At 35.0% G+C, this 21,009-nt stretch overlaps 1 protein-coding gene across 6 annotated transcripts in view; it reads right to left on the reverse strand.

The window, feature by feature from the left end:
* LOC110107091 (coatomer subunit beta'-1) overlaps window positions 1–21,009 on the reverse strand; it is a 50,373-nt gene that overhangs the window by 3,249 nt on the left and 26,115 nt on the right. Inside the window, exons 13-26 of one of the 6 annotated variants that reach the window (XM_020837239.2) lie at window positions 14,945–15,085; window positions 14,763–14,837; window positions 14,429–14,605; window positions 14,248–14,339; window positions 14,053–14,169; window positions 6,338–6,452; window positions 6,165–6,236; window positions 4,502–4,698; window positions 4,293–4,386; window positions 3,990–4,096; window positions 2,894–3,026; window positions 1,421–1,557; window positions 977–1,048; window positions 715–867 (exon numbers count right to left, since the gene is read on the reverse strand). In XM_020837239.2, coding sequence (XP_020692898.1) covers window positions 1,033–1,048; window positions 1,421–1,557; window positions 2,894–3,026; window positions 3,990–4,096; window positions 4,293–4,386; window positions 4,502–4,698; window positions 6,165–6,236; window positions 6,338–6,452; window positions 14,053–14,169; window positions 14,248–14,339; window positions 14,429–14,605; window positions 14,763–14,837; window positions 14,945–15,085 — 1,473 coding nt within the window. In that variant the 3' untranslated portion in view covers window positions 715–867; window positions 977–1,032. Of the gene's footprint in view, window positions 1–714; window positions 868–976; window positions 1,049–1,183; window positions 1,568–2,893; window positions 3,027–3,989; window positions 4,097–4,292; window positions 4,387–4,501; window positions 4,699–6,164; window positions 6,237–6,337; window positions 6,453–14,052; window positions 14,170–14,247; window positions 14,340–14,428; window positions 14,606–14,762; window positions 14,838–14,944; window positions 15,086–21,009 lie in introns of those variants that run through there. The other 5 variants (XM_020837240.2, XM_028699828.1, XM_028699829.1 and 2 more) reach the window with 5 other exon arrangements.

Consider the following 21,009-nt stretch of genomic DNA (forward strand, 5'->3'; position numbering starts at 1 on the left):
TAACACTGTCACTCCAAAACTAAAAAGGCATTTGGCACTCAAAGATAGGCTATGTAATTACTTAATTAATTAAAAAAAATTGCGTCAGCATATCTGGATCAAATTTTGGTTAAAATGGTTACTAAGCTGACAAATTTACTTTGAGATTAGTCTATCATAAATTTTGATTGATTATTCGTATGGTGCACTAACTCAAAGCAAATATAAAGGTTTTGAGACTAAACATGACCTCATCTATGATGCACAGACACGAACACGGCGACACGGATACGACACGACACGACACGGGACACGTCAGTTATTGAAAATATAGAACACGGACACGGGTTGGACACGGTATTATAGTTTTTATATTTAAAAAATAGTGTATAAAAATTAAATAAGTATAATTTTAAAAATAATTTGAAAATAATAAGTCATTTAACTAGAATTTGTGCTTAAAATGATTATTATTAGTATGTTGATAGTAAGACGTCGATGCCGTTTATCAGTCACCGAGAGAGGAGATGAAAATACCTTCACTGCCAAAAAGAAATGAAAATGAGAATATTCGATGATTGGTATTAAGTGCGGACGTTGATATGGTGTTGTGGATAGGAAATAAGAAATTTAGTTTAAATCCCGCCAATTACAAGAAATTATATTTAAAAAAATTCATAAAATATTTAAGATAAGCGTGTCGGACACGAGTGTCCAATTTGTATTTAAATTTTTTAATCGGACACGTTTTCGACGTGTCCGACACGTGTCGGAGGAGTATCGGGTGAGTGTCGTGTCGGACACGGTGTTGGACACTGCACGCCTCCTTGAGGAGAAATGTCGGTGCATCATAGGACCTCATTAATTCCTAGTAGTGCAACACGCCATCTAGAGATCAAAAGATAATATTACAAAAAAACTTAATTTAAGGCATGCAAGTTGAGAATACAGGCCTCAACAAAAGATAACGGATGAAATAACAGAAGGTATTAGTCACCTTGGATCTATACTGGCAGAATGTTTGAAACTGGACATCCTGGGTGGTCGTTTTACTTAATTGGAGTGAGAGCTGCCATAATTAAAAAGACAATGTCAGTGAGAGCATTTAATGTTAGTTACAGCATCTAATGTTGAAAACCATATATTATTTCAATAATAGTCTAAGGTACCAACTTTTGGAAGCCAAAATATAAGAAAGATTGGCTAAAATCTAATCCTTAATACCTGAAACCATGAATTTGAATTAGATGATATGGATGCAGTTTTAATTTACTCATTTCACAAATGCACTAATTCGACTTTACAAACTGGTTACTAATACAAATATGTATAGCAGTAGCAAACAAGCCAAAAAAATGATAATATTCTAAAATAAAGAATATAGCAACTAATTACTCAGTTAAAAAAACTGTCTCTACATTTGCCCAAAAATTGCATTTACACTGCTGGGATTCCTTTGTTATTTGTACCCCCGTCTTCCTCATCATCATTCAGATGGACTAGGACAGCACCATTGGTAGAATCATCTGCTTCAACTTCCTGTTCCTGTTCTGCACGCTCTTTATTCTCTACCCTTCCCTGCATGTTTCTTCATCAATAAATAATCTCAAAATCGAACTACCAAAATTTCTGAAATGCAGAAACATTAATGGAGAACAAGTTCAAATACAAATGATTCATCTCTACAGGAAATCCACGCACACTTTTAACATAAAGTTTGAACTTCTTTAGTTTCAAATGCGAAATTTTAATTTTACCATATGAATGAAGATGAATGTATTTTTTAATCTTTCCCAGATAAATGACGCAATCAAACAAGTGCTGATAACACATCTACCTCCCTCGAAACTGTATTATATGAATTGATTATTCGAGATGCCAGAAACAGTATCCAGGCCTCCCCATCCCTCAATTGGCTCATCAAAACGATGAGGTATTATGTAAAAATCAATTGCATACCACCTATATTTCCAACAAGAGCGCCATGGAAATTGTATACAGTACAATAAATTTTCTTAACCCAACACTTGAAAATTTTTTCAATACCATGGTAGAACGCGAAAAAAAAAGTTCTGGAGAACACAAAATTGGATCCTGAGTTGACTTTAAGGCGTTGCACATACAAAAAATTGACGAAGGCTGTCAAATATTAGAGTGCTTATGCACCAGAAAGCAATCGACATACACAATAAAGATTTAATAAAAAAGAGAAAGTAATCTTATGTGCAAATATAAAACGAAAAGAACTCTATGATTAAGAATTCAGTTGCTTCCACGAAATTGACTTCAGAAAATGGGTACATCAATATTCCTAAGCTATAGCTGTTTCAATGCAGCGACTGTCCAACCAAATTAAATACCTATAAAAAGGATAGAAGCTCTATCAAATTGAAAAAATGTAGCTTTGTAGAAGTTAAAGAATATCAAATTGTGCATGCTGAAACATAAATCTCAAAAATACAATGAGATATAAATTAATTTAAAAAACATCTATTGAAGTTAAAAAACTGTTATGTTACGAAATGAAAAATGGAATTGAAAGCATGAAAAGTTGGGCATCAGTAGCGTAACAAGAGAAAACGAGGTATGTAAATTCACAATTTTAAAATGGTAAAATAAACCTACATTTAAATTTCATTACACAAGCTATAGCATTAACAACACTCAAATATCTTTCGGTCTTCTACCCTCAAACAGCCAACAGCACAAGAAAAACACCACAAGAAAAGTTAGTATCTCCTGCTCATTGTCACGTCAGCAACCCAGTTGGTTAGTTTTAAAATAAAAAGATCCATAAAAAGCCCAGTACTTCTTTCAATGCTTTCAAAGGACCTTAAATAAAAAGATATACATGGTAGTAAGGACAAATTGCACATAGCAGTAATCAACAATCACTGTTTTAATGCACACATACCGCATAATCCGAGTCTCCGTATTCACCTAGCAACCCTTCTTCATCAACTTGAGTGTTTTTGAAAGCCTCCACTAGATTAATATTTGTCTCCTCAGCATGATTTAAATACTCTTCCGCAGGAGGATATCCACCCCTGTTTTAATCACAATACATTCAAAAAAAATGCGCCAACAATAATATGTGCTGAACTGAATTTCCAAATGAAGCTTAAGTTTTAATGACCAATAATTTGAACTTTTTCCCAAAAGCAAATAGTAAAAACAGAAATAATTGCAAAATAAAATGCCAGACGTATCCATGTATAGGCAAGCGTTGACGCAGAACAAAGTTTACTAACAACGTTATGCCAAGCTGGTACAAGTGGAATAATACTAAGGAAATAGGAATATTAATTCTAAAAATAAGAAGAAATTACCAGAAGTTATTACGATCAACAACAACAACACATTAAGCCTTTATCCCACTACGTGGGGTCGGCTACATGAATCCTTTTTCTCCATTGTGTCCGATTAAACGTCAAATTCTCATTTAGATCTAATAAAGAAATGTCATTTTTAATATTTTCTAACCAAGTCTTTTTAGGTCTACCTCTACCTTTCTTAACATAGGTTAAATCTAAAACATCTACTATCCTAACCGAGTCATCAGAAGGCCGACATTTTATGTGACCAAACTATCTAATGCGACTCTCTCTAATCTTATCTACCACTGGAGCTACTCCAACCTTTTCACGTATATGCTCATTTCGTATCCTGTCTCTAAGAGTAAAGCCACTCATCCACCTGGGCATCCTCATCGCTGCAACACTTAACTTAATATTATGCTTCAACCAGAAGTTATTACAATAAAAGAAAAAAAAATGTGAAAAGTCTTCCATTTTCTCCTAATCTTAAGTAGAATCTGCCATACAATTTTAATGAGAATGAGAAAGTATCCAGCCCTCAAAATTCTTTACATCTATAAACCCACCAATCAAGTAAGATGTAACCACAATCGCCAATAGAATCTTATAAATGGTACCATCTTCCAGCATCATCACAAAAAGTTCAGAGCTTTGAACATGAGAACTTAATTTCGAGAATCAAGGAGAAGGCACCTTTTACTGGCAAGGCTAGACTCAACTGCAAGAGCAATCTGCCAATTCTCAAATAAGTTTGGATACTCCTCAGGATCTGCCAATGACTCTGCAGCTTTGGGGTTGACCTGCATAATATAGGAAGTAACAACAAATTATGAAAGGTTCTGGAACATAAGAAACCTATGAAAAGAATTATTTCAGGTAATCTAGGAAAAGATGAGAAAATTTTTCAACTGGCGTAATTCAAATAGCTAGACGTAGACAAAGTAACTAGAAGTTTTCAAATTTTAATATCTGATAAAACAATAAACATTAGCAAACCTTATTGAGTTCACTTTTCCATATTGCCACAATCTCGGAGACTTTGCTTGGAAGATAGGACCGCGCCATCAGTGCAGCTTCAGGTATACGGTTACTGCCAAGAAATTGCAAAATCACAGAGAGAAAAGTTGAAAAGATTTTTTCTTTTTATAAAGCTATCGAGCATGTACAAGAGTAAACGCAAATGCATATACTATATAGAGAACTACCTCTCTACCAACAATTGAATACAGTCCTCCAATTTACCAAGCATAAATAAACATATGAAGGCAACATTGTTCTTCCCTTGCTCTTTAGCGAGACTTGCAAGTTTTCTAATTCCTTCAGCGTCTCCAAGAGAAGAATAAAGAAGTAATAAGCCGCTGAAATCCATAGCATTTGATAAACAATCCTCAGCCATCTCTAACTGCATTAAAAAAAAGCTTCATCAATATCATTAGTTTTATCCAAACTATTTGGTGCAAGCTTTATAAATCCTCATTTTCCATTCATTCCACGTAATTGTTGTCCGAGTTAAAGCTTATTATTCCCAAATCATTTTGCTCAACTTTTGTCCCAGGTAACCTTAAGTCTACCACTTTTTCTTTCTAATCCTCTAACACTAATTTTATCTACTCTGCTAATAGGCACCATAATGTGCACCAAATTATTTCTTGTGGTATTTGACCATATGCCCTCTCAAGATTAATAAATATTATATAAATATCATTTATTTACTCTCTATAATTTGTTATTAATTACCTCAACACAAAATTTACTACCATGGTCCATAAGAGATATTCCTCGCATGAAATCAAAATTGTTCTATAAAATAGAAGTAATTTTTAACAAGCCTATGTTTCATTATCTCTATCATAGTTTCATCATATGACTCATAACTGATTCCTTTATTGTCTGCACAATCTTCAACACAATCTTCAACACGATCTTTGCCCTTAAATATTTAGACCAAAATGTTTCATCCCATATTATTTCGCATCCATTCAATATTCAAAAGTTTATAAAAAAAAAATTAACCAAATAACTACAAAATCCACGCAACTTTCTAGATCACAATAGGTATCCCAAGTGAAACTAAATCCTTCTTTTTATGAATCTTCTTTAGAGCTAAATCTACTTCACCTTTTTAGAATAATTTATAATATATCTCATTATAATGTTCATTATGATCTTCCAACATAATTCTAAAGGGTTGATTGACATCCTTCGGTCTCCGTTCTTCAGCATCGACTTTGAGAACGACCACTCCGTTGAAGAGTACGTGGAAAGAATCCTCTTCTCCCTTGCAACCGCTATCGATCAACGACAACCTCCTATTCAATCGCAAATTTCTTCCAACTCCTGATCAAGGTGAACTCTCTCTCGAATCACATTCCTTCCAAGTCATTCTCAATTGTGGCATTACAACGATCATGCAAGCTTTCTTCGCTTAACCAGTTATAAATAGTGAGAGTTAGGGATCTTAAGTAGTGATTATTCTAAATGGTAATTAAGGGATTTCTTTCGAAAACCCCACATTAAGCAAAATCTGATTTGATTGGTTATTTTGTGTTCTAAATCTTTGTTCCATAAACTATTGCCGGATCTAAATCATTGCTTTATTGTTTTCAATCACCATTTAAATCAAGAAAGTTGACTAATTGCTCTTGCTCTTTCAAAGACATAATTTCAAAAGCAAAACATCAGCATATGCATTTAGTCCTACATCAACATGCTTGTTCTATCAAAATATATTTCATAGAAGTTGATGTTTATCTACTTAAAGCCAGCAAAAAACAAACAAATATTAAGGCAGATCGGCAAAGGTATCTTGATAAAAGCAATAAAAATGAAAAGATGAAATGTCCAAAAATTTTAAAATATGCAGGATACCTTTCCGGTAGACATGGCTAATTCTCCAAGCTGTTTCCACTTGGACTCACTTTGTGATTCAACTGCAATTGCCTGCATAACCAAGTGCCTTAGAAGGAGAATCTGATGCAGACATGTCCTCTAAAATAAATTCCAAACGAATTATCCTCTATTCAACTTCATTAAAGACATACCTTTGCAACCTCTAACTTTCCCAACTGAATTGATAAATCAAAACGATAATTAGGATTTGTGGCCACTTCTAAAGCATCCTCTAGCATGCCTTGAGACTCTAAGAAGTGAGCCACACTGCCAAATAAATTTAACAAACACAAATTTAAGAAAGGAATTCCAAGACATACTGATAATCACAACATAATAATAATAAAAAAAGACATTAAAATTATTATCATCATTATTAATCTTATCGAACTATTTAGGATAGACTTTCCGAAGCCTCGTCTAGTGTGCATTGCTATTAACCGCTAGATGAGGTTTATTCTGATTTGTGCATGTCTTTCTACCCAACTTCTAGCCATATTTTGCTTAGTATACCTTTGTTTATTTTGATGATCTTTCACATTAATTACATTTATCTACCTTGAGTTGTACATACTCGAGCTCCCCAAGTGTAATTCCATTGCCTTATTTTCAATATGTTATACTTCTAAACCGGCACAAAATCACTAATATAAATAATTCTCGCTCAATAATTTTTAGTTCTGCAACATATATATTTTAAATCTAATTGAGTACATACTAAGCCTGACAGTAAATAACTTATTTGCTGTCCAACACTCATATCTAATATAGCATAAACCTAATTGATTGCAACCATAGAAAACTTACCTTCAGTTCTCAATGATATTCTCATATAATATACTACTTCTAAGGCATTTCTCCATTTCAAACATTTCTTTAGGATTGCTTTTTTATTGTTGCGCAGCAAGGATGTTTGGCTCTTTGGTTTTTAGGTTCTTTCACAATTTTTTTTTTTTTGTCCAAATGAAAATTTGTCAACTTAAGAATTTTCCCCAATTCCCCATTGCCTGCTTTTAGAAATGTAGCATTCGGTTTGGCACGTGATTACATATGAAATTGCCCTAGTTATTTTGATAATCGATAACAAAGAAATGTCATCTTAACTCTCACAACCTCCTCCTATGCCATCTTATAACCTATGCCTCAATATCATCCGACTCCTATTGAGCTACTTGTGATCCAAGTATAAAAATAACCCTCAAATGCTCCATGATTTCACTCTTCTACACTATTTTTACTATTTTTGAATGACAACTATAGGTTTATGCAATTTACATAACCAATATTGGGTTGGAAAAGCTTTATCATCAAATGAATGTCAAAGTTAAATATGTAAAATGTTTTGACTGATTTTTAATGATTACTCCTGTTGTTCATAGTGCCCTTTATTTTCATCATGTATACATTATCATGTTGTGCGTATAGTAGTTGCTATTTCTTTTGTGTACTTACCATTCCCACAATTAAATAGTAGCATAGGAAAGCCCAAGGATTGTGGAGCATCGATTATCTGTGAGACAAATGCAAATATATATATATATATATATTATGACTAGCATTTAGGGAAATCAACCACCCATTGGTATAACCTATATTTAAAAAAGACAGGGATACACAACAACATCAAACCTTTATCCCACTATGTGGGGTCGACTACATGTAGCTTGTTTCTTTATTGTGTTATGTTAAGAGTCAAATTCTTATTTAAATCTAATAAAAAAAAATGTCATTTCTAATATTTTCTAACAAAGCCTTTTTAGGTCTACCTCTATCTCTCTTAATATAGGTAAAATCTAATACAACTACTCTCTTAACTAGGTCATTAGAAGGTCGAAATTTGATGTGACCAAACCATCAAAGGAAATTTGTTTTACATTCTACCTCTAAGAGTAAAGCAACTCATCCACCTGAGCATCCTCATCTTTGCAACACTTAATTGTATGTTTCTCTTTTAATAACCAACATTCTGTGCCATAAAGCATTGCAAGTCTTACCACCATCTTATAGAATTTTCTCTTAAGTTTAAGGGATACTTTTCTATCACCTAACAGGCCTGATGCATTTCTCCACTTCAGCCATCCAACTTGAACTCTACTAATAATATCCCATCCATTTCACAATTACTCTAGACAATAGATCGAATATATTTAAAATATGTACTCTTATTAACAACTTGATCATCCAAAGTCACAATCCCCCTATTAGATCTATTACTACGAAAATTATACTCCATATATTTTGTTTTAGATCTACTCAAACGAAAACCTTTACTCTCAAGTTGACCTCCATAATTCAAATTTATCTTCAACTCACTCTCTAGTCTTTCAACAAGAATATTGCTAGTAAAAAGCATACACTATGGTACATGCTCCTACAAATGTCTAGTAAAAACATCCATAACTAAAGCAAAAAGATATGAGCTTAGAGCTGATTCTTGATGTAATCCAACTGAAATAGGAAAATACTTGGTCCAACCTTCTTGTGTTTGAATACAAGTACCAGCTCTAGCATACATATCCTTATTGATTTGATTATAAGCATTATTAACCCCTTTCTTTTCTAAAACTCTCCATAGCACTTTTCTTGAAACTTTATCATAAGCTTTCTCTAAATCAATAAATATCATATGTAGATCATCCTTATTCTCATTATACTTTTCCATCAAACCTCTCAATAAATATATAGCTTCCATAGTAAACCTACCCGGCATGAATCCAAATTGATTTAGAGAAACATTAGTATCACGACGTAACCTATGCTCAATAACTCTAACCTAAAGTTTTAAAGTATGACACATTAACTTAATTCCTCTATAATTCGCACACACTTATGCATCACCTTTATTTTTAAAAAGAGGAATCAACACACTATTTCTCCACTCATCTGACATTTTTTTAGTTTTTAAAATAATATTAAAAAGTTTTGTAAGTCAAGAAACTCCTTTATCTCCTAAGTATCTTCACATCTCTATTGGAATATCATTAGATCCAATAGCTTTTTCACACTTCATTTACTTTAAAGTATTTTTAACTTTGATTTTATTAATACACCCATAAAAATAAAAAAATCTAATTTCATTTAGGGTGCTAAGGTCACTAAAGTCAATCGTATTCTCACAATCTTTATTAAAAACTTATTAATATCTCATCAACATTTGTTTAATATCCTTTTCTAATAAAAGCACTTTTTGATCTTCATACTTAAATGCACTTCACTTGAACTAAATCCTTCTCTTATCTCTTTGCTTGGCTCACTTATACATACATCTTTCGCCCTTTTAATATATAATCTATTATACATATCATTAAAAACTAAATTCTTTACATCGCATATTGCTTTCTTAGACTCCTTATATGCCTCTTTATATCTTTCTTGATTTTTCACGTCTAAATCTATTTTTATTTTTGATCTTTTCTTGCACATTTTGATTCCAACACCAACTATTTTTATTATGAGGAATTTTTCTTTTGATGCTCCAAGTATATCATTTGCAACAATCTTAATATCATTAGTTATTTTTTTCACATAACATTAACTTCCTCATGTATAGTCATAATCTTATGATTTTGAATTTTACTAATAAAAATATTTTTGTTGGTATTATTTAAATACCCCCATCAAATTCTAGGACAACATTTTACTTTATTTTTCATATTCAGTTTTTTTATCTTAAAGTAAAAAACTAATAAGCGATCATGGATATATAAACTTTCACTCGAAATAATTTTAAATCTTTGCAATGTAAATGATATATTTTTCTTATAAGAAAATAATCAATCTGAGTTTTACTATATCCTTTCTTATAAGTGATGAAATGCTCCTCTCATTTCTTAAATAAGGTGCTCGCAATTATAAAATTATAAGCTAGAAAAAATCTAATATAGTCCTACCACCTTCATTAGTAGCTCCAAATCCATAACTTTTAAAATCATCTACCTCTCTACCAACATGTCAATTTAAATCTCCTCTAATAAAAATACTCCCTTCAAAATATATCTTCTGTATTAATTTTCTACGTTATTCCAAAAATTTAATTTTAAACATATATTCAAACCTACTTGAAGAGCAATAAGTACCTATGATATTAATAATCTTAGCATCAACAACAAACTTTAAAGCTATAATTATATTCTCAATTCTATTAAATTCAACCACATATCCTTCAAACTCTTATTTATAATCACACATACCAAATTTTTAGTATGACTCACGCCTAAATACCATAGTTCAAATCCTAAACTATCAATCTACCAAGTCTTTTGTCTAACCCATTTAAATTCTTGAATGTATAGAATATTTATCTTTCTATGAATCATGATATCTATTAACTTCTTTAATTTGCCTATAGAAGAACCTATATTCCAAATTACTATCCTAAATCTATTTTCATGGACTAGCTTCTTTGCCCACATTCGTCTGTGATGTGTGAACTCTTGCTTATTTAACATTGTACCCAGGCGTCGATGTAGTAGCCATTGCACACTTGTCACTATATTTAGGTCATGCAATGCGCTCTAGCATTAACACAATATAATAAAGAATTCATTTCATGATTATTCAATAAATTTTATGCTGGTTGTCGACTACCTAATGCAACCCTTCATTTTTCTCATCTAAAACTTGGAAGCTAACAACTGGCAACAATAGTGTTTATAAAAAAAATTACTAAAATGTACTGACCTAAAATAACCTAGGTGATGAAGTTTATAAACTATATACAACCTAAGCAAGATGGTATGTTTATCCCAAGCCTAGGGAGGTGAGGGCCACCCCCTACTGCAGCTACTACAGCCCCCATTTCTTCAACAAGGGAGGCAAATTTTAATTAGATATATTGAAGGGGCAAAGTGTGAAAGGTGGCAGTTAAAGAACAAGTGCAACAAGTTGAAGGGGACTAAAATTTATCAAAAGAGCACAAACAATAGTTGACTAGACTTGTTTGGAATCTAAGGAAATAGATCAATATCACATCAAGCTATTAATGGAAAGCAAGATAGGGGTGAACTTTAGAATTTAATCTGTATTGTGTCTTTGACAAGATTTATTTGGAATGTAAGTTGTCCCAAAAGTAAAGAAGTTTAGGTATTCTCACATTAACCCTAAAATAGAAGAAAAACTTGAACAAATGTTAATTTATTGATCAAAGAGCCTTTGCTCAAGCGGTATACTCAATTTCTAGCCTAGAGGTCTCAGCCATCAAGCTTCACAGACACAATAATGACGAACTTCAAATCCTCCTAGATTAAATAAGAGGTATTCAATAAACACCATTCATCACTAGTAGTGTAATTTAAAGGTACTTCACACAAGAAAAAAAAAAGGGTAATTAAAGGGTATTTTACTAGATATGCTGACACCATATACAAAAAATAGTGGAAGAAAGTTATATGAATAAATGCACTCCATAATTACATATCATTTATCTAGTTATGACCCAGAGTTTAATTTGGGTGATGCTAGCAAAGCCTTCATACCCCTAGAAGCACATGAACATCATGAATTTTAACAATGTGCATGGCTTTCTTTAATCTGAATGCAAGTCATTAAATTTTGGTAGGGCCATAGAATTTTCATAGGAGTTGACTCCTACCATTTTCTGGTTTTCATCAAAGGTAGGAACAAATTATTTTGACTTATTAGTTCGTGTCATGTGAAGTTTGTGTGAATGTTACATGATTTTCCTCATCACATATTAAATCTAATGTTATATGTGATTTTTGTGTGAATGGTTCATGGATTTTGCATCGTATATTAAATCTGCATTAAAAATCTGAGCTTTTAAGACGTTCTACATCATCTGAGTTCTAATATGAGAAATGCACCAGGTTCATTAGCATCAATTATTATGAAAAATACTCTGTTAAACAATTTTTTTAAATTAACTTTGGGCAACGAGGCTAGGTCATTATCGTATAAATTAAATGTTTTTGCCATAGAATAAATTACTTGAGCATCAGAGCTTTTTCAATATTAGCAGGGAGAATTTCAATCATTTGAAGAAAAAACAATACAACCACAGCAGCTTAACCAAGGCATAAATAACTTCCTGATTTTTAAAAATTTATCAAGAATTATTTTTGCCAAACAAAAAAAATAAGGTTTCAATAACAATAGATTTATAACTAGGATTTACACCTTCACAGTAAACTTCATCAACGACAATGGCTGGCTCAAATTAACCTCAAATTAAATAAATTCATAAAAAAGTTTATTTGATAAGTTCTAGCACATACAAGAAACTTAATTAACTAGACCTATCAGAAAGATAGAAAATCTAAAAGGGTTTTATCATATTGGTGCAATATTGGCCAACAAATACCCTCTAAATTTAAAAAGGCTCACATCAGTAAACCAGAGAGGATAATCTCCATCATTGCAAAACAAATCAAGAAAATTTCTTTTTTTCAAATTAGCTTTTGAGTGCTTGACAAATTATTAATAGTAATAAAGTTCTACCATGATAAGGGTTGTTTGGTTGGCTAAAAAAAGGAATGTAGTGTAAAAGGAAAACTTTAGAGTTATTTAGATGAGTGTAAAGTAAATTTGGGAGAATGAATTTTTTTTGTTTGGTTTGAAGTAAAATGAATGTAGTGTACAGTTTTAAGATGGCGGCGACCAGAGGGCGGCGGCGGGCGCAAACCGTAGTGGTGGGCAGAGGTGGTGGCGGCGGCGGCCAGCAACTGGTGGCAGCGGTGGTGGTCGCTGGCGGTGGGTGGCGGTCGTCGGCGAAGGTGGTGGCCGGCGGTGGGTGGCAGCTAGCAGTGGTGGTCGCCGGCAGCGGAGGTGGCGGCCGGTGGAGGGTGGCGAATAGCGGCGATGGCTAGTTGCGGCTGAGCTTGCTTGAGGTGTAAACAGTTCTCGCTCAAAATTGGGCGAGAACCGTTTACCTCAAAAATAAGTTAAATTGTTTTATACTACATTTACTTTACTTTACTTTGCATTTCTTTTACATCCAACCAAACACCAAATTTTTCAAAACCTCTGCAATCACTTTACTTTACACCCATTTTACTTTTAACCATACAGCCCCTAAATAATTTCTTCTTGTTGATGATAAACTAGAAAGGCAGTTGAAGGAAAACTTGAATTATGGAGGTCAACCCTAGAGCATAAAGGTTTTTGTTTTAGTAGATCTAAAACCAAATACATTAAGTGTAATTTTAGTAGTAATAGATCTAGTGCAGGGATTGTGACTTTAGCAATCAAGTCATTAATAAGAGTACGCGTTTTAAAAATTTTGGATCTATTGTTCAAAATGATGGTGAAATAGATGAGGATATTATTAGTAGAATTCAAATTAAAAGGTTGAACTGGATGAATGCATCGGGCCTGTTGTGTGATAGAAAAATATCCCTCAAAGTTAAGGAAAAATTCAATAAGATAGTGGTGAGACTTGCAATGTTTTATGGTGCGGAATGTTGGCCATTAAAAGAGAAGTATAAAATTGAGTTAAGTGTTTCGAAGATGAGGATGCTCGGGTGGATGAGTGGCTTCACTCTTAGAAATAGAATGTGAAATGAATATAAAAGTGAATGGTTGGAGTAGCTCCAGTGGCAACAAAGATTGGAGAGTCGCCTTAGATGGTTTGGACAAATAAAATGTATGCCTTTCGATGACCCAGCTAGGAGAGTAGATGTATTAGCCTATTAGGCATGACCTATGTTAAAACAAGTATAGGTAGACCTAAAAAGACTTGGTTATAAAATATTAAAAATGATATTTTTATTAGATTTAAATAAAAATTTGACTCTTAACAAGACACAATGGAGAAAAATGATCCATGCAGCCGATCCCATGTAGTGAGATTAAGGCTTGATGTTGTTGTTATTGTACTCTACTAAATAGTTTATGGCAGAACAAGCAATACCTATTAAGATGTTCCTTTGGAATCAATGGAAAAACTTCTTTTGCACGGTCCAAATCCCCACGCATCACAAGAGTTTTGTACTCAATCAAGCTAAGAAGCAACGTGTAACCTATAACACTGCATAAGAGAGAGTATTAGATGTGTATCAATTATTGCAAAACAAGACAACCTTCAGAATATCTCCAGATAACTCACTTGAACTCCTTGTCAATAAGATATACACGACTTTGGTTAGCCAAATATCCTAGCAAGTACATAGGCCGATCCAAGTGGAACATGGTTGTAACCTGAACTTCAACAACAACTATATCTATGAACTAGGTCATTCATAGAGCTGCATGCATCTTCAATGTCAAAGGATTCAATGGAATGTTACCTCTCCACCAACACAATAATTCAGTCGCCAAGAGGAGTTATTGTAAATGAAACAGTCTCCAACCCAAATTCCAGTTCGGACACGCTCATTTATTTCATGAAGTAGCTCAAACGCATCCTCAACACCTTGCTCATCAGCTGGGTTTCCATTTTCAACATGTGAAGAAACAGTATCTTTCTGCAAGGATAAAAATCAAGCTGAATCCACTTTTATACATACAAGCAACTACTTGCACAATGCAAACCATTATCCTACACAATTAAATTCATAGGAATGTCATAAAGAAACAGAGTAGGAAATCATAATTACTTTGATGGTAAGTTCATCAACTTACATTGTACTTCAAGATATAGAATGATGAATCGCTGGCAATTGTAACCAAATCACCACTGTCTGCCCAGTAGAGGTTCTAATACAGAAAACTAGAAGTTTGAGATTCAAGCAAAATGGAAAACTGAAACATATACGTCTGCTACGGGAAAAAAAAAAAAGCATGTAAAGGATAAAGAAACTCACTTTGACATTCACATCAATTCTGCGTATCAGTCTACATTCAGCCCAATCATAGAAGCAAATGAAATCGTTAGAGCACATAGCCAATAAAGTTCCCCCAAAAATGCGTTCTGCAGAAAAGGTTGGTCGAACACTTTTCTTCTCCTAGGGAAAAAATCATAACCTTGACAAATTTATATAAGCTGTTCCAACTAGCCTCTAACCAAAGAATAATAATAGATGAAGAATATTCAAATATTTAGGCATAACGTATGCATTTTTATATAGGAAACTGGTCGTGATGTTAAAGGTTGTCCAAGTGTGGTTCGAAACAAGGTAGGATTGAACAAGGATGACAGGTGCTATAGAAATAGTGTAACTTTCTTAATCAGCTCCTCCAATTCATTCAAGCACAAAAAATCAAGCAAACAACCTAATATAATGATAACAAAATGACTTCTAAAGATTAAGATGTACATAAATACAACTACACTTGTGCAAGACATACATACCCATAACCGAGAGGTACATAAGACAACTTGCAATGCATATCAGATCAGTAAAGCCAACAGCCCAAATCCATCTGCAAACCGAGATAAAACCTATCCGATCTGATTTTAGAAATTTCGGACAGCAAAAAAAGGGAACTTTTGAGTATTAATTTGAGTGAGTGTGCCCAACCACGCATAGGACGAAGGGGTATGTTAGGTAGTTAGCACTAAAATGTACATTTGAAACCACAAGCTAGGTTTGTTAATTTCTACGGGTAATTATACTTTACCCCATCACTTTATCATAATGCACATATAATCCCCTTTAATATGAACTTAATGCCAATGTGTTTTTGACTAAAGTATAGCTGAACTCTATTCCATCCAATTTGATGGTAAGAGTGAATTTCTCATAAAAATAATCATTAGTAAGTTTATCACCACCCATTTTACCTTTCCTTCTTAAAGTTTCTAATATGTGGCAGCTCTAAAAAAGCAATTATTTGATTTTTTAAAATATATTTATAAAATCCACATAAGCCTTCCAAAAAGTTACTTTTCCCACAATAGCTTCACAATCACCTTTACAAAACTCTGCATTCATCTCAAACAGATCCTAAGTAACAAAATCAAGTTTCAAAAGATAGATCTAATACACTATGCGATGATAAGAAAAAAATAATTAAATTCTTTTTAGGAACATGTTACATGGGATCAATACATCAACAATAACAACAACAAGCTTTTATCCCACTATGTGGAGTCGGTTACATGAGATCAATCTATAACTTATTTTATGAAGTGCAAGCAAGGAAAATGATAGGAATTGCATGAAGAAATCAACAAGACCTTGGCTATATTTTAATTTCAGCAATCTCCCACATCAATTCCACAAGCAGAACAAAGAAGAATAACAAGAGAAGCTTTGTGATTGATGAAATAGGAATGAAAACAACAAGATAAAATGGATCCTCAATTGGAGAAGAAGATCCGGCTCTCCCAATTCTCTAGCCGACGTCTAGAGCCCAAAACACCCTAAGAACACTCCAAATTTAGCAAAAACAGAGATGACCCTAACCCTAGAGAAAAAATCCTACTTAAAGCATACAATAATTAAGTAAATCTCAAAACAATCCCTCCTTTGAGTTTTCCCTACCAAATCCCACCTTAATTCCCTCTTAACTAAGCTGCTGGACCCCACGCCAGAGGAGCCTATGATAAACCAAGGCCAGTCCATGATGGACCAACTGGATCAGTCTAGGGACCAGTCTAACAATACCCCCTGGCCCCCTCCCAAATACTCACCCTATCCTCAAGGTAGAAGGACGAAAACTGATGCTTCACTCTCTCGTATGGCTCTCATGTGGCGTCATAGTTAGATAGGTTCTTCCACTTTATCAGCACTTCCTTGAGCCCCTCCTCTCCTTGTCAAACTCCTTTCAATTCCAGTGGTTAAAACCCTACCTCCAAATCCCTTGTCAGTGTCCCGGTAACTCTGATCTAGATGCATGATCCTCAATAGCTCTCTTCAATTGTGACACATGGAACACTAGGTGTATAGTAACAGTCGGGGGTAATCTCAATCAATAAGCCATTGCTCCAATACTCTTTATGATGTAGAACGAAAATTGCTTTGCTAGGGAGAAGGAAGAATTTGGAAAATTCTCAGATTTTCATCCCAAAATCTGTGAGAATTCTCAGAGTTTTGAGCTTAGGAAATAGGGAGAACATATGAGGAAATAAGGCTATAGAATTTTGGTGAATCTCGTGGTCAGCTGTGGGGAAATTAACAGCAAATTGAGGTCTTCCACAGTGCTGGACAGCAGGGTATCTTTGCTGGCATACGTGGACAGCAAGCTGTATGGCTTAGGAAATCCAAACAGCAGCTATAAGAGAGCGTTGGACAGCAGTATTTCTGGCAGCAAACTACACTGACTTTCCTTTGCTGGAATCTCCAGGACAGCAGCAATTTTGAAGCTTCAAGTTGCTGGGAAGCAAATAATCCTTGTTGGAAATCTCTGGCTGCAGTATTAGTAGGTAGAAAGTTGACAACTAGGGGGCAGCGAGTAAGAGAGAGGTTGACGGTGGAGTAAAATAGGTTTAGGGAGGTTAATTGAAATCTGAAATTAAATGCAGATTTCAATTAATATGGGATTTAAGAAAAGGAGGGGATTTCTTCCGTTAATGAGGTGAGCTGTCCACGGGAATAAATTAAGGCTTTTGCTATTGTAAACTTCGGTTCTTGAGATTGGGGAATATGATTGATTTGTTTCCAAACAGGATTTTTCCTTTTGGAATTAATCAAAATGAGGGGATTTCGGCTCAGCAAGAGGAGGGAGCAAGTCTCGCAAACTTCAATTCAGAAAATCTATAATGAGGTTGACGGGATTATGGAAGAGAAATTAGGGAATTAATTCCTAATTTCTCTCAGCAGATTTTGGAAAGTGAGATAAGGCTTGGGTTTAGAGAATTCCGGTTGGCAAGAGGGAGGAATTATTTTCCAAAGAGGCTTAGTATGAAATTATGAAATAAATTCCATTTATTCATACAGGGACCAGTGGCTTAGGAGAATAAGGGGAGCATTGAATGAGAGTATTTAAGGCTTCTTAAATTTGAATTTAAAATTCAAATGAATTTAGAATTCAAATGAATTTAAATTAAGGACTTAATGGAATTTGCTTAATGTTAGGGAATTAAGAAAAGAACCAATTAAATTCCTTTTGAATTTGAAATTCAAATCGGATTTACAAATGGAAACTTCCCAAAAATAGCTTTCATAAATTATGAAAGATTTCGAAATTCAAAATACATGATTTTGAATTGAAATCAGCCCAAAATATGAACACCCAAATTAGGCAAGGATTTCAATGGGGATGAGGTGGTGGATGGTGGCCGGCGGCTAAAGATTGGGCCGGCGGTATGAGGGCTCGGTATGGAGCTTGGATCGTGAAGTTGAGGGAGGAGGAAGAAGATGACGTGAAGGTGGATGTAGGAAGATGATAAATATGACAACGGGGAGAAATAAGAAAGAACCACACAAAAATAAAGATAAAACGAAAGATAGAAACAAACGATAGAAAATAAAATGATAGAAACCGCGAGCCTTGGACTCTTCCGAAGACTGAAGGGTGATTCGTTTGCCCTTCTCCAAGGGACTTCAATTCACAAGCCTGGACCCATCCTGCGGCTGGTGACAACTTTGATTCCTTCCCATAGGAATCTCACTCTCGTCCTCTCTCAAGAAGAACACAAGTGTGGAACACAAAATTTTCATATCAAATTAACCATCCCGCTTACAATAGCTTAAGGCCCTTATTCATAGGCCCCAATATGAAAAAATCAAAATTACAAAATTGCCCCTTGGGCCACAACACTCAAATAAACTATCATAGGGGTAAAACAGGAAATACATTAATTTAGAACTAAAATTCAGAAAAATAAATCATAATTGAAGGTTTAAATGATAGCTGTCGATTTATGACGCCTCCTGTGATAGATGTGCCAAATCTTTGTACTGATGTCCGTATCACTTTACTATCTCATAAGAGCCAACGTACATTGAAGCCAATTTCTCATTCCTCCTGGTAGTTACCGTCATTTGTCTGTAGGGACGTAGCTTCAAGTATACCTTATCCTCTATCTCAAACTAGATGTCCTTCCTATGCTAATCTGTATACTTCTTCATGATTTATTGAGCCCTCAACAAGTGCCTTTTCAACTCATCCAACACCCTATCCCTATCCTCCAAGTATTGCTCTACTGATGAAATTGGTGTGCTACTCTGCCCAAAGTGCACCAAGTGAGGTGAGTCTCTTTCGTACAACACTTTGAAAGGAGTCATTAGGAAAACGAAAGATACGAAATGTTGTACCAGTACTCCGCCCATGCTAGCCACTTGGCCTACGGTCGAGGTGTCTCTGAAGCAGAACATCGCAGTTATGTCTCCAGGCTCCTATTTACCATCTATGTTAGCCAGTCTGTGTGGTAAGTGATGCTCATCTTCAGCATTATTCCCTGCAGCCTGAACAGCTCCCTCCAAAAATAGCTAAGAAACACGTTATCTCAGTCGGACAATATAAACTCTGGTATCCCACGCAATATGACCATCTCTTTGATGAACGTTGTTGTCACTGTCACTATTGTGTAAGGATGTCGTAGGATAATGAAATGAGCATACTTGCTCAATCTGTCAACCACCACTAAAATCACTATAAACCCCTCAGATCAGCATAACCCATCTATAAAATCCATGGTGACTTCCTCCCACACTCTGTCAGGAAGAGCTAGGGTTGTAGTAATCCCCCTGGAGTCATGTCCATGTATTGGTTCCACTGGCATACCTCACACTTAGTCGTCATCTCCTCCACATCTTTGTGCATCCCCTTCTAAGACAACCCTGCTGTCAATCTCCTATATGTCTTCTGCACGCCAGAATGACCCCCAATAGCGCTCACATGGAACTCCTGTAATAGGTGTCGAATATGGACCAAAGTCTATAGTAGTACAAACCTCCACTGGTACAATAGTCTCTCCCCCTCTAGGAAATAACTAGGGTGACTACTCTCCCTGAGAAGATCCGCCCTAATCCACCCCAGCTCCTCATCCTGCCCGCTCTCCTCTTTAATAGCCCACTCAATCTAACATCAGTGGTATCGATAAAGCTAACTCTTAGAACTCCCCCATGCATCTGGACAAGGCATCAGCCACCTTGTTCTCTAACTCTGGCCTATACTAAATCTCAAAGTCATAATCCAACAACTTTAACAACCACCTCTGATGCTCATCGATCACCATCTTTTGCTCTAACAGGTACTTCAAGCTCTTATGATTTGTTTTGACGATGAAGTGCCAGCCCAACAAATAAAACTGACACTTCTAAATAGCTAACACAATGACCATCAACTCCCTCTCATAGATTGACTTCAGCCTAGCTCTAACAGTCAACACCTGGCTGAAGTAAGCTATGGGTCTTTGATTCTACATAAGCACGGCACACAATCCATACCCTGATGCATCAGTCTCTACAATAAAAATCTGGTTGAAATATGATAGAGCCAAGATTGATACTGTGGTCTTGACCTGCTTCAATCTCTCAAGGGTATGGTTAGCTGCCTCTCCCTAAAAGAAACTTTCCTTCTTTGCTTTGTTAGTGGCCAGACTATGATGATGTATCCCTCACAAATTTCTTGTAGTGCCTAGTCATCCCTAGGAAATCCTTCAGCCCTCAAATTCCTAAATAAAGGACATTTCAGCATTGCCTCGTTCTTGACTTAATCAGCAGCCACTCCCTCCTCATATACTACATGCCCCAAGTACTCTACATTGGCCTATGCAAAACAACATTTATTCAGATTGGCCCTCAGTTGATACCCCTATAATATCTCTAATACCACCCTTAAGAGCTCCAAATGCTCCTCACCCGACTTGTTGTACACAAGAATGTAATCAAACAAAATCAATACAAACTTTCTAAGGTAAGGTCGAAAAGCCTTGCTCATGAGGGACTGCAAGGTAGCAGGAGCATTGGTGAGGCCAAATGGCATCACCAAGAACTCATAGTGTTCCTCCTATGCCATGAATACCGTCTTTGGGACATCC

This window comes from Dendrobium catenatum, unplaced genomic scaffold (genome assembly GCF_001605985.2).
Source record: "Dendrobium catenatum unplaced genomic scaffold, ASM160598v2 fragScaff_scaffold_1398, whole genome shotgun sequence".
Classification (NCBI taxonomy): domain Eukaryota; kingdom Viridiplantae; phylum Streptophyta; class Magnoliopsida; order Asparagales; family Orchidaceae; genus Dendrobium; species Dendrobium catenatum.